The sequence below is a fragment of the Grammomys surdaster genome, unplaced genomic scaffold (genome assembly GCF_004785775.1).
Source record: "Grammomys surdaster isolate TR1022 unplaced genomic scaffold, NIH_TR_1.0 126035, whole genome shotgun sequence".
Taxonomy (NCBI): domain Eukaryota; kingdom Metazoa; phylum Chordata; class Mammalia; order Rodentia; family Muridae; genus Grammomys; species Grammomys surdaster.
In genome coordinates this window covers 3,176,074-3,189,272 of record NW_021620848.1, presented here as the reverse complement: position 1 = coordinate 3,189,272, position 13,199 = coordinate 3,176,074, and the positions used below count along the sequence as shown (strand labels likewise).

The 13,199-nt window shown below is 36.4% G+C and overlaps 1 protein-coding gene across 1 annotated transcript in view; it reads right to left on the bottom strand.

Moving 5' to 3' along the window:
* The window catches only part of Nr6a1 (nuclear receptor subfamily 6 group A member 1), a 185,656-nt gene that overhangs the window by 119,361 nt on the left and 53,096 nt on the right, over positions 1 to 13,199 (bottom strand). The window contains exon 3 of the mRNA XM_028754692.1: positions 11,964 to 12,008. Coding sequence (XP_028610525.1) covers positions 11,964 to 12,008 — 45 coding nt within the window. The remainder of the gene's footprint in view (positions 1 to 11,963; positions 12,009 to 13,199) is intronic.

Below are 13,199 nucleotides of genomic sequence, written 5' to 3'. Positions count from 1 at the left end.
TCATTAACTCTGGGTCCCTCAGAACCACATACCAAATAACTGATTCTAAACATGTTTCTAGTAGATTATGTAAGGGGAAGATTATGTGAAGCATGGGATAAAGCTTCCAAAGTACAAACTTTAAATGCAAAGTCTAGTAAGAGAGCTCACAAATCTTAAAACCATTTAACCAAAGTTTCTTCCTTTAGATCCTTCCAACAAATCACAGACATTTTTAAAAACAGGATTTAGGTGTAATTTACATACTGTACGATTCATCCACTGCATACTTACAAAACTTTTATAAATTTAGTTATGTAACTATTACCAAAGTTTAAGAACAAACATTTCTATGACCCTACAAAGAAGCCATTTATTTCCAATCAACCTCCACCCTAACACTGGGTCATGGATAATCACTAATCTGCTCTCTCTACAAATGTGCATCATCTAGGTAGTAACATGTTTGGTCAGATTACTTCAAACATTTGAAGCACACTTTTATAGCACTGTGTTAAGGTTACAACACAGTGCAGCCATCACCACTGTCCACATCCAGACTTTGTTATAATCCTAAAGTGGAAACTTGTTAAATAATAGTTACCTATTCCCAATATCCCCATGAAATTCTATTTTACTTTGTGTTTTACTTTGCCTATTCTAGTTATATTTTCAATACATGGAATCATACAGTATTTTTAATTTAATTTAAAAACTGATCTGTCATTTCATTATAAGAATTGTTTATAAGTCAGGCATCACAGTACATTCCTTGTCATTTCTAACCTTGGGAGGTGGAGGCAGAAAGAGCACTCAGAGTCAGCCTCTCCTAATAGCCTGTCTGAGGTCAACCTAGGCTGCCTGTAGGAAAAGACAAAAACATTTCTAAAACGTTTATATATTTTGGATGCATTCCTTTGAAAGATACTTAATTTGCAAATATTTCCCTTCAGACAGTACCTATCTTTCCACTTTCTTAATGTCTTTTGAAGTCCTAAGCTTTATACTTTAATATTAATATTTTTCTTCATGTTTGCCATTAGCCCAAGATCACAAAGCAATTCAATTTGATTTGTGATTTTAGCTTTTACACTAAGTGTATGAATCCTGTTAGTTACTTTGAGGCCTAATATAGAGTCTAGTTTTGATGCGTGTTGTTTTCTTTCTGCAAGCTAGCTGGATTTTTTTTTTTTTTGATATCTTATTTCTGTATTGCAGCTGGCAGACTTTTTTGGCACAAACATAACCAATTTCTCCAGCATCATATGTTATAGAAACCATATTCTCCCCACCATATTGTATAAGTACCTTTGCCAAGACTCAACTGTTATATACATCAGGATCTATGGCTGAACACAGTCTAGCTCCAGTGCCCATCATGGCTAGCAGCACAATGTCTTTTGACTTTACAGTAATACTTGAAACTGCACAATTATGTCCTCAAACTTTATCAATTTTCAAAATTGCATTAGCTACCTTGGGCGCTTTGCATTACTACCAGTCTTTGGAGTAAGGTGACAAGTGTTTCAAGAAAATTAGCTGAGATTTTCATACAGATTTTACCGAATCTTTTTTTTTTTTTTTTTTGGTTTGGTTTTTCGAGACAGGGTTTCTCTGTGTAGCCCTGGCTGTCCTGGTAGACCAGACTACCCTCGAACTCTCAAACTCAGAAATCCGCCTGCCTCTGCCTCCCAAGTGCTGGGATTAAAGGCATGCGCCACCACCACCTGGCGCAAACAGTATCTTAATAACACTTAAACTTTTAATCCACAAACATGGCATGTTTCTCCATTTATTTGGCATCTTTTAAATTTCTCTTGACAATAATACCCATAGCTTCTAGTATATAAATCTTGTACATGTTTTCATTTGCTGCAATTATGAATGCAACTTCTTTTTATTATTTTATTAACTACTGTTAATATATAAAAAAAACCCACAATTTTGTAGAGTGATCTTATGACACTGCCAATTCAGTTCCATCTGTCTTGTGGAATCTTTAGGATCCTATATAAGATTACATTATCTACAAATAAAGAGTTATAATCCTTTCTACTCAATTTGGATGCCGTTTTCCGTTCACTGCCCTGGCTAGAACCAGTGCTGAAAGAACTGGTGAAACTCTTACCAGCCCTTAAGTATTCTAAAAATTTTTGTAAAGATTTTTAAAATAAACTCTTGACCTATATGGCCAGATTTTCTACAGCAATTGTATAGCAATTTTATTAGAACACAATCATATGCATTTATTTACATATAACTATTTAGAGCAGTAAAACAGTAGAGATAGCTGCAAAAAGTTTTAATGTGTTGTTTCTGTACTGCAGCTGGTCTACTGATCTACATTGTGAGCTCCAGGCCAGTGAGGGCTACCTAGTGAGACCCCTGTCTTAAAAGGGGGGAGAAAAAGTAGGTGCAAGTAGGTCCAACAGAAATAAATGGCTCAAAAGCTCGAAAAGTTTTCCTGCCCTGCTTTGTAAAATATATTTATGGGACCAGTGAAATTGCTCAAGGAGTAACAACACTTTCTACCAAGCTAGACAGTCTGAGTTCAATTCCCAGCATCTACTGGGTAGGGAAGAGCCTAGTCTGGTAGGCCTTCCTCGGATCTTCAGACAGGTGTCATGTGCACACTCTTCCTCCCCACAAATACACAGGTGAAGAAAATGTCAAAAGGAGAACACCTATGGTTACTTGGTAAGTTAAATCTTGTGTTAATTCGTTTGCATTCTTGAAATAAATACCAAGAAGTTACGGTTTATATATTAGGTATTCATACATTTATTATATTGTTGAAACTAATTTCCTAGTGTTTGTTAAATATTCTTCTGCCAATGTTAAAAAAGAAAAAATGGTCAAGGGTTGCTTGTATGTTTGACTCTGATAGAGTGCTCATATAATGAGTTAAAAAAGCACCCTCTTTCCTACTTTCTAAATGAAGGTGAAACTGAAATATTGCCACTTCTAAAAGCATCTGAGCACAGGCGCAGCAGCCTACCCCCCTCTCTCGGCTTCACTTGCATAAAACTCTACTTTAATTAGTGTCTCACGTTACAGATATATCTATATATTTCCCTCCTTGGTTATGATAATTTTATCTTTCTAGGAACTTCTCTATCTCAACTAAGTTGTCTGATTTGTTTAGAATAAAATTTCTCAGGAGAGTCACTTACTCCTCTTGTTTTTCTTGGTCACACTAGGTATAGGTATGTTTCATTTATTCAGACTAAGCAGGTTGGTTTCACTATTTTCCATCTTATTTTTTCGTGCTTTCCATTATAGAAAATTAGAAAAATCATACAAGCTATAAACTTCCTCCAAGCATAGCTTTGATTATAGATCATAGAATTTTGGCATGTAATACCTCCATTTCTATTAGTTAAAGTATTTTTAAGTTTAACTTGAAAAAAGTTTTTTGTGTTTTTTTTTTTTGAGACAGTTTATCTTTGTAGCCCTGGCTGTCCTGGAACTCGCTCTATAGACCAGGCTGCCTCATACTCAGAGATCCATCTGCCTCTGCCTCCTGAGTGCTGGGATTAAAGGTGCACACCACCATCACCCAGCTTTTGAAATTTCTCCTGTCTGATTTAACTTCACATATTTGGAGACATCATAGGCTTCATTCCACTGTGGATATCTAATTTAGTTCCACTATAGTTACAGACTGTACCCTGTATGAAAATATTTGAAAATAACAGATTTATGTTGTTACCAACATGTCAGCTTCCTTTCATCCGAAATACCTTCCTATAGTATCCAAGTAAGAGCCTCGAGAATAATTTTTTCTTATAGGTAAGAATGTCTTTTTGACTCATTTTGAACATTTTTTTTATTAGCCATCCACTATGCTCACAGAACTCAACCATAAATCCTATCTTTACTTTTCTTTTTCTTGCTACTTTTCAGATTTTCTCTTTATCCTTGTTTTCCAAGTAAATGCTTCTTACACTACGGGTTCATCAGGTGTTCTGGATGTATAGATCATTTACATCTACTTACACTATATTGTTTATATATTATCCCTCGATTTTCTACCTCCTTTTCTCACTCTTCCCTTTTTCAAATTTTTATTTATTTTAATTTATGCACATTGGTGATTTGACTACATGTATGTTTGTGTGAGGTTGTCAGATCCCATGGGACAGGAGTTAGAGTTGTAAGCTGCTATGTGGGTGCTAAGAATTGAACCTAGGTCCTGAGAAAGAAAAGCTAGTGCTCTTAACCTCTGAGCCATCTCTCCTGGCCCTCACTCTTCCCTTTCTGATTCTCATTAAAGGCACACTTGATGCTACCACCTTATAGATCTCTCAAGTTCTATTCATTTTTCAATTTTCTCTTTTTCTGCTCTGCATATTAAATAAGATATACAGAGATCTCTCTCGAAGTTCATCTTTTTTTCTTCTATCATCTCCAAACTTCTACTGGTCCTTCCTGGTTAGTATTTCAGTTCAATTGTGCTGTTCACCCCCAGTTTATTCTTAGTATCTAGCTATTAAAAATCTTTTTATTAAATGTCTTCACATTTTCTTCTAATTCCTTAAATATGGTTTTCTTTCTTTGAAGTATTTCTAAGCTGCATCCCAACAATGTGTAAGCCCTGTTGAAAGAAAAAACTGGAAAAGCTTTGAAAAGCTTAAGTATGTCTGTCCTATAATCTCAGAACTTTAAAAGTCTGAGGAAGAAGGATTTAGAGTTCAAGGCCAGCCTAGGCTAAACAGGGAGACTATCTCAAAACCCAAAATGAAGGAAATAGCTGGAGTTTGTGTGCATCAGATCCACACTTGGGTCACCTGGGATACAGTTTCTACTAATTCATTTTCCCTCTCACATGCAGGTCAGACATTGTTCCTTTGTATATTTATAACTGATGTTGGATATTGAATATTTAAAATGAGTCATGGGGCTGAGGCAGAGGAATGTGACTTTGAGACCCTACCCCAAAGGATGATGATTTAAGTTAGTGATAATGGTGGGCCTCTGTTTTCACCAGTTTCTGAACTAAATCTATCAAGTGTCTGCCTCAGTGACAAAGCTCCTCATATCTCAGGGTTTCCCCTTATGCATATTATGGAGCCTGATTTCTACAGCTCACTCCTTAGCATCCTTTATCTGCATAAGCTTACTATCTATTCATTCAAAGATGGGTCAGATATAGATTAACTCACTCAAGATAATGGATTAAAGAATCTGTGTTTAGAATAGGTGGAACAAGTCTATTCCAGATTTCTATTTCACTTGGGCTTTTCCACAAATCCCTGTCATTGTCTCATACTGGATTTGTTTTAGGTTGTTTTGGTTTGGTTTGATTTGGTTTTGGTTTCTCAATGCAAACCAATGCTATCTGTATACCAAGCTGGCCAGGCTAGCCTCAAACTCACAAAGATCTGCTTGCCACTGCCTCCCAAGTGCTGGGACTAAAGGTGTGCACCATCACACCTGACTTGCTGTCCTTTTGATGAAACCTGTCAAAACCTTGTCACCTCCATGCTGGGGACCATACTCAAGATCCAGTGTTGTCTAGCAAGCGCTCTGCCACCCTTCACAATAGTTTCAACACCTGTCAACTCAGGATATATGAAGAGCTGGCAAAGTAGCCCTACAGCTGTCTCACTTCAAGATCTTCAGAATAAAGCCCCGGCTAGTCTGATTCTGCTTGATCACAACAGAACTATAATCTCAGATTATACAGAATTGTCACCAAAATTGTTATGCTTTTCTTTTTTAAGTTCATAATACTAGAGATAAACCCAGGCTCTTATAAATGCTGACCATACTTTCTGCCACTCTACACCTAGGATCTTTTTCTTTTCTTTTTTTTGGTTTTTCGAGACAGGGTTTCTCTGTGTAGCCCTGGCTGTCCTGGAACTCACTCTGTAGACCAGGCTGGCCTCGAACTCAGAAATCCACCTGCCTCTGCCTCCCAAGTGCTGGGATTAAAGGCATGCGCCACCACTGCCTGACTTAGGATCATTATTTTTAACATGTAGTTTTTCAAACTAAGTGACCTGCCACAGCAGAAAGCTTGTCGGCTCATAGGCTGCTTACAACCCCAGACAAAAGCAATGCATGTTGATCTTTATCCCAAGCTCAGTAGTTTTCATTAATACACCCTTCTTCACTTGTCAGGATGGTTTTGTATCAGTTTATAGCTTCTTTGATGAGAAAAGATTTGCTATCCTAAGTTGGTGGAATATACATTGAGGTAATTATACCCAAACACACCACCTACAGCACCTACATAGCTAAAATACAAAACTCAATTAAGAAAGGAATACACTAGAGAGAAAAGTAAAGAAAGATAGAACTGCTCTGGGATTGTGAAATCATTTCCAATTACAGGATACAACAGTTTAAAACAAATGTGAGAGTCATGTTTAGTTCCTACTTCCCCAAAGCACTAAGTATTAGAAGTCACAAGTGCCTTCTTGTGTGTCTAGACCAGCTGGATAACTGATCTCAAGTAGGGCAAGAGTATAAAGATTGAATGATTGCCTCAGACCTTGTCACTCAAACAGGTCCTAGGCAAAGAGTACACAATGTTACAGATGATCCTGGCCACTACAACTGAGCCCACTAAAAAATAAGCTAGGAATTTGAAGTCTAAAAGACAAGAGAAGAAAAACAACAAGACTGTGTCTTTTTAATTAGTATTTATATATGATCTTATAACAAGCTAAAGTTATAACCTCCCAAATTTTGAAAGCTAGACGCATTACTTTTCAGAAAACATTGTTTTATGGTTCCATAGCAAGTAACATTATATCTTGTTTCTTTCAAGGACCTTCTTCATTCTTCAGTTAGAGCCTGTCACCACCTAGTGGACAATGTAGGAATACCACACCAATACATCACCACAGTAGCCCACCTCTTATGTTCTAGAACAAATCTCTAGATGGAGTTTTCAGAATCAGATAAGAACTCCTGTACCTACCTAAAAAACCATTTGGGTAATTTGTAAATACATAAAATACATATTTATACAAATAAAAGATATGTACTCAAGATAATGAATGGGTTAAAGAAAAACAAAAATTGTTTACAGACAGCATGGTAATGAGGTTAAGATTAGCTTTGGCTCCCAAAGGTTAATCTGTTTAACAAAATTAATTTCCCAAGTTTAATTTATCAAGACATGAAAATTTTAATACCCCATAACTACATGAGTTCCCCCTCCCCCAAGTTATATGCTCATTCAACTTTCAAACCTCAATCAGTAAAACCACATCAACAAAACACATACATCAAGATACAGAAATTATATTTAAAAACTTAGACATTGTTCATAATAAAAATCCTACCAAAAAAAAATCCTACCAAGCTACAAATAGAAAGGGAAGTTTCCAAAAGCTGATTGTATTTTATCTTTTTTAATGTATAGCTTACGGACTTCAAAACTGACTAAAAGCCTAGGAGTGGTGGCACATACTTGCAATCCTAGCATCTGAAGGCTGATACAAGAAGACTGCAAATCCCAAGTCAGTCCAGGATACACAGTGAGTGATTCTTTCTCACAAAAAAACAGAAACTGGGTCTGGAGATGCTGATACACATCTTAAATCCCAGTACTTGGGAAGAAGAGGTAGGTGGGATCTCTTATGACCCTTCCTGGTCTACATAACAAATTCTGGCCAGCCAAGGCTAGTAGGAAAGGACACTGTTTCAAAAACAAACAAACAAACACCTGACTACAGTTCTACAGCCATAAAAGCAAAGCAGTTGTGACACTGGGGGATAGGGTGTGGCTCAGTGGTAAAGTACTTTACCTAACATACTCTAATCCTTGAGTTCAAACTCGAGTATTGAAAAACAATAAAAAATACAGGAGGTGGTAAGGATGTAGAGAAACTGGAATTCATACACACACATACACACGGTTAGCTAAAATATAAAATGGTGATTCTGGTATTAAAAACAATACAACATATATACATACATAACAAAAATTAAAGAAAAAGAGTCTATGAATTTGAAAGAAAGTTGGAGGTGGTACTTGGGATGACATGGGGGCGTGGGTGAATGGATAAGATCTCAAAAAGTAAAAAATTATATAAAATAATTTTTAAAAACAGAAGTTACTTAAAAACAAAAAAGACAGTTATCACATGGTTCAGAAATTCCACTTCTGGATATAGTCCCAAAAGAAATTAAAATAGGAACTCAGAGATACACTTTTGGACACCCATGTTCACAACAAGATTATTCACAATAGCTCAGTGTTGAAGAAACCAAGCATCTACTAACTGGTGAATAAATAAATAAAATATGGTATGTATGTATGTATATATATATATATATATATATATATATATATATATATGAATGACACATTATCCAGCCTTAAAGAATAACTGAATTCTAACAGATTACACAACAATATGAATAAATCTTGAGAGCATTATTTGTGGAGTCACAAAAGAACAAATGTGATTCCACTAATAGGGGTATCTATATGGAGTAAAATCCAGAGATACAGAAAGAACTTATTACAAAACTATAATAATCACAACACTGTGGTACAGAGATAATGACATATAGACAAATAGAATAGGATGCTCAGAAAAATGTCCTGACATATATAGCCATTCTGTTACATATGTAGATTGACAGGTCCTAGGAAATACAGGAAGTTACTAAAAACAAAGTTTTAACATATAGTCTGAATTTCAGTTCTAAATATGAGTTCTATAGATGAATGCTGATGACATTATACACTGACGTGAATGTAATCAATACTACTGAATGCCATGCTTGAAAGTACTGAAAGCAAATGTCACCTGTTTTCTATTACAAATTTAAAAGATAAAAGAAGAGCCATGCCCAGGAGAGATGGTTAAGGGGGTAAAAGCAATTGCCACAAAGTTTGAGGGCCTGAATTTAAACAATCAAAACCCAAGCAAAGGGCAGATCTGTAGCAGAAACATCTATAATCCTGATGCTACTACCAGGAGAGGAAAGGCCTAAAAAGGAGAATTTCCAGAGGCTCCCAAGCTAGCTAGTCTGACTTATAGAGTGGAAAAAAACAGAGACCCTCTTCTCAAACAAGGCAGACAATGGGGACTGATGTCAGAGGTTGGCTGCTGATCTCCACATGCACACAGTGGTACAATGTCATGCACATACATACATACATACATACATACATACATACACACACACACACACACACAGATACATGCACATACACAAACAAGAGCCAGACATGGCAGTCAGTGCCAGTAATCCCTAAATTAAGAGGCAGACCCAAGACAATTATGAGCTCAAGGCCAGCCTGAACACTGAGCTTAGCTGAGCTACATGGAGCTCTACACAGAAAAATCTGCTATCAATTACACACAAACACACACACACACACACACACACACACACACACACACACACAGAGTGTTATATGCCACCAGGAGCTATACAGAAAAACTTGGTATTAATTACATGCATATGCAATTGAAAAATTATTTGAAATGATAACTGAAAGAAAAATGTCTATAGAATTAACATCATATTTGACCGTGGAAAATGAACTCTTTCTACCTAAGGTTCAGAACAAGACAAGAATATCACTGCCATCAATATCCACCGCTATACTGGAAATCTTACCCAGTACAGTAAGAAAAATAAATAAACACCATAAACATCAAAAAGGAAAACATAAGGTGGTCTTTATTCACACAACTTTATGCACACAAAAGTCCCAACAAATTTTTATAAGTGACTAGCAGAACTAGTAAACAAATTCCATACAAGTTCAATACACAAAATCAATTGCATATCTATACAACTAGGCAACAATTGAGCAAATAAACTTTAAAACCAGTTTGGTTCATAATAGTATTAAAAAGCAAAATAGTTACAAACAATTTTAAAGAACAGCAAGATAAACATTAATATTTTTAAAGCATTAATGAGAAAAAATAAAGATGCTGCATTAAGTGGCAAGACAAACTAAATCCAAGGATTAGAAGACTGCTATTGTTAAGATGGCAACTTGAGCCAGGATAAAACTCTGCTCACAGGGTCAAGATCCTCAGTTTACCCAGCACTGAAAAGAATAAAGACAATTCTTTCTGATAGAAACAATGTAACTCAATAAAATCTCGGTAATATTTTTGTTTAAATAAGTTGATTCTAAACTTTATATGGACTTTTTAAAAACAAAACAAAAAAAACTAAGCCAAAATAACTTTGAAAAGGAAGACTGGAAATAACCCCCCAACCCCACCCCCGGTTTCAAGACACTATGGCTTTTGTGAGAAGATTCAAAAAAATTAATGAAAGAGAATAAAAACCCCATAGTTTCACATAGATTTTTTTTAAAAGAAAAACTTCAAAATATTCATTGAGACTTTGACAAGAAACAAATTTCCATATGAGAAAGACTTTAGGGGGCTGGAGAGATGGCTCAGTGGTTAAGAGCACTGACTGCTCTTCCAGAGGTCCTGAGTTCTATTCCCAGCAACCACATGGTGGCTCACAACCATCTGTAATGGGGTCTGATGCCCTCTTCTGGTGTATCTGAAGACAGCTACAGTGTATTCATATAAATAAATAAACCTTTAAAAAAAAAAGAGAGAAAGACTTTGATTCCTATTTTATAAAACATGCCATTATTATATAGTCTATTATGTAGTCTTAAAATCGGTTTCTAAAAAAAAATTGAATTTGGTTAAACTAAGATTTTCTAGTGAAGATATAAGAATCAATAATAAAAGATTCCAAAAATAAGGCTTCATAAAAAATTACAAGTTGTATCCATCATATTAACATGCTAAATAAAAAAAAAAAAACAGACTAGGAGAAAATATTCTTACCACACATATCGTATGACAAACCCAGAATATAAAAATGCCGCTGGGCAGTGGTGGCGCATATCTTTAATCCCAGCACTTGGGAGGCAGAGGCAGGCGGATTTCTGAGTTCGAGGCCAGCCTGGTCTACAGAGTGAGTTCCAGGACAGCCAGGGCTACACAGAGAAACCCTATCTTGAAAAACAAAAACAAACAGACAAACAAAACATAAAAATGCCAACAATACAAAAAGTAGACAAAGAGCTTGATGTTTTTAATGGTCAAGACTTGAGCCATTTAAAAAGATGATATATGAATATCCAATAAGTGTATGATAACATTCCAAGAAATGCAGATTTAAAAATCCCATCCAATTACAATGCTCATTAGAGTTCTAAAAATAAAACCCTGACAATACAAATTACTTGCAAGCACATGAAAGTGAAATTCACATGGTACTAAAACTATAAAATGTAAAAACCATTTTGAAATACTGGAGACTCTATAAAAAATTTAATGTGCATTTACTACCACTAATTTTTATTATGCCTTAGAGGATCAATAAGCATGTTATGTATACAAAATTTTGTGTAAGAAATATTATAACTGTATTTTCTATAATAAAGTAGAAATAGCCCAGGTGTCAACAGAAGAATTATCTGTGACATTGTCAGTGGAATACTACTGAGCAATAAAAAGAAATTAACTATTGGGCCAGTGAGATGGCTCACCGGGTAAAGGCCTTTGATATTAAGCCTAACAACCTGAGTTCAAATCCTGGGATCCTCATGGTGAAAGGAGAGAACAGACTCCCACATGCACCCCTTCAATATTAAATAAATATTAAAAAGTGAGAGAGAGGGGGGGAGAGGCGGGGGGAGGGAGAGAGAGAGAGATGAACTATCAACACGTGCATCATAGATTACTGTCAAATATTGGGCTACAGAGGCACAAAAGAGCAAATGTGTGTGAAATCATGCATGTAAGACTGTAGAATAAGTATTAAGAAGTTACTAGGTTTTAGGGATTAAGTAGTGGATCAAAATAAGAAAAAGCGTAAGGAAATTTTGAAGATGGGTTACAATGATTCGATTGACATTTTCAGATAGGAACATTTCCTTGTATGAAAAATTTATATCTCAATTTTAAAAAGATGCAAAGAATGAGAGCTTTGGGGTCACGTGGAGCAGCTCCATCACTTACCAGGTATATGGCCTTGGCCAAGTGTTAAACTGTCAGTCTCCCCATCTACAAAGCAAAAAGAACTAGAGTTGAGAATAACCTCATAGAGCTGCTAGGGAAAGTAAACAAGGCAATACTTTAATGACATAATGCAGTATATGCTCATTAAATATTAACAAAGAAGATAGATATTTTATTGCCATATTTCAGCCAAGGAGAAATCAGGAATAACTAGTGAGTAAACATTGGTAACGTACATAACCCACCAGTACTTGTGCTGTTACAGTGACCCCTAATAGGGATCATTCAGTTTTATGGATGAAGAACTCTGGCTTCACAGGCATCAGCAGATGTAGGCATACAAGCTTCTGCTTGTGCATTCTCTTGTCTAACATGGTCTCATGTATTTCAGGCTGGCCTGGAATTTACTATGCATCCCAAATGATCCTGAACTACTGACTCTCATGCCTCTACCTTCCCGGGAATGTGTCAGTTCACGTATTTTCAACTGTGCCATGCATTCCCATAGGGTCACTTTCAGCAGTTATCCCTGTAATTGCCAGTACAATCCATCCCATATTAAAAACTACTGAATGGGAGCTGGAGAGATGGCTCAGTGGTAAAGAGTACTGACTGCTCTTCCAGAGGTCCTGAGTTCAATTCCCAGCAACCACATGGTGGCTCACAGCCATCTGTAATGATATCTGATACCCTCTTGTGGTATGTCTGAAGATAGCTACAGTATACTCATACAAAAAAAATAAAGAAATCTCTAAAAAAAAAAAAATACTGAACAAATGCTCGACTTATTCTTCATTTTCTTCTCTTCTCTTTTAGAGACAGAATGTCACTGTGTGCCCCTGACTGACCTTGAAATCACAGAACCCACCAGCCTCTGTTGATATTAAAGGTGTGCACTGCCACCAAGGCCAACCTCCATTGTTGCCAATGCTAGGTTCAAGTCTCCTGACACAAAATAGGCAGCCAGGGGCTGGAGAGATGGTTCAGTGGTTAAGAGCACTGACTGGACTGCTCTTCCAAAGTCCTGAGTTCACTTCCCAGCAACCACATGGTGACACATAAGCCTGATGGCATGCAAATGATCTCTGGAACCCACCTAAAGCCAGAAGGAAACAATCAACTCCACAAGGTTATCCTCTGACCTTCACCAGCTTGCTTTGGCAGATGTACCACTACTCCCTCATCACACACACACACACACACACACACACACACACACACACACACACACACACA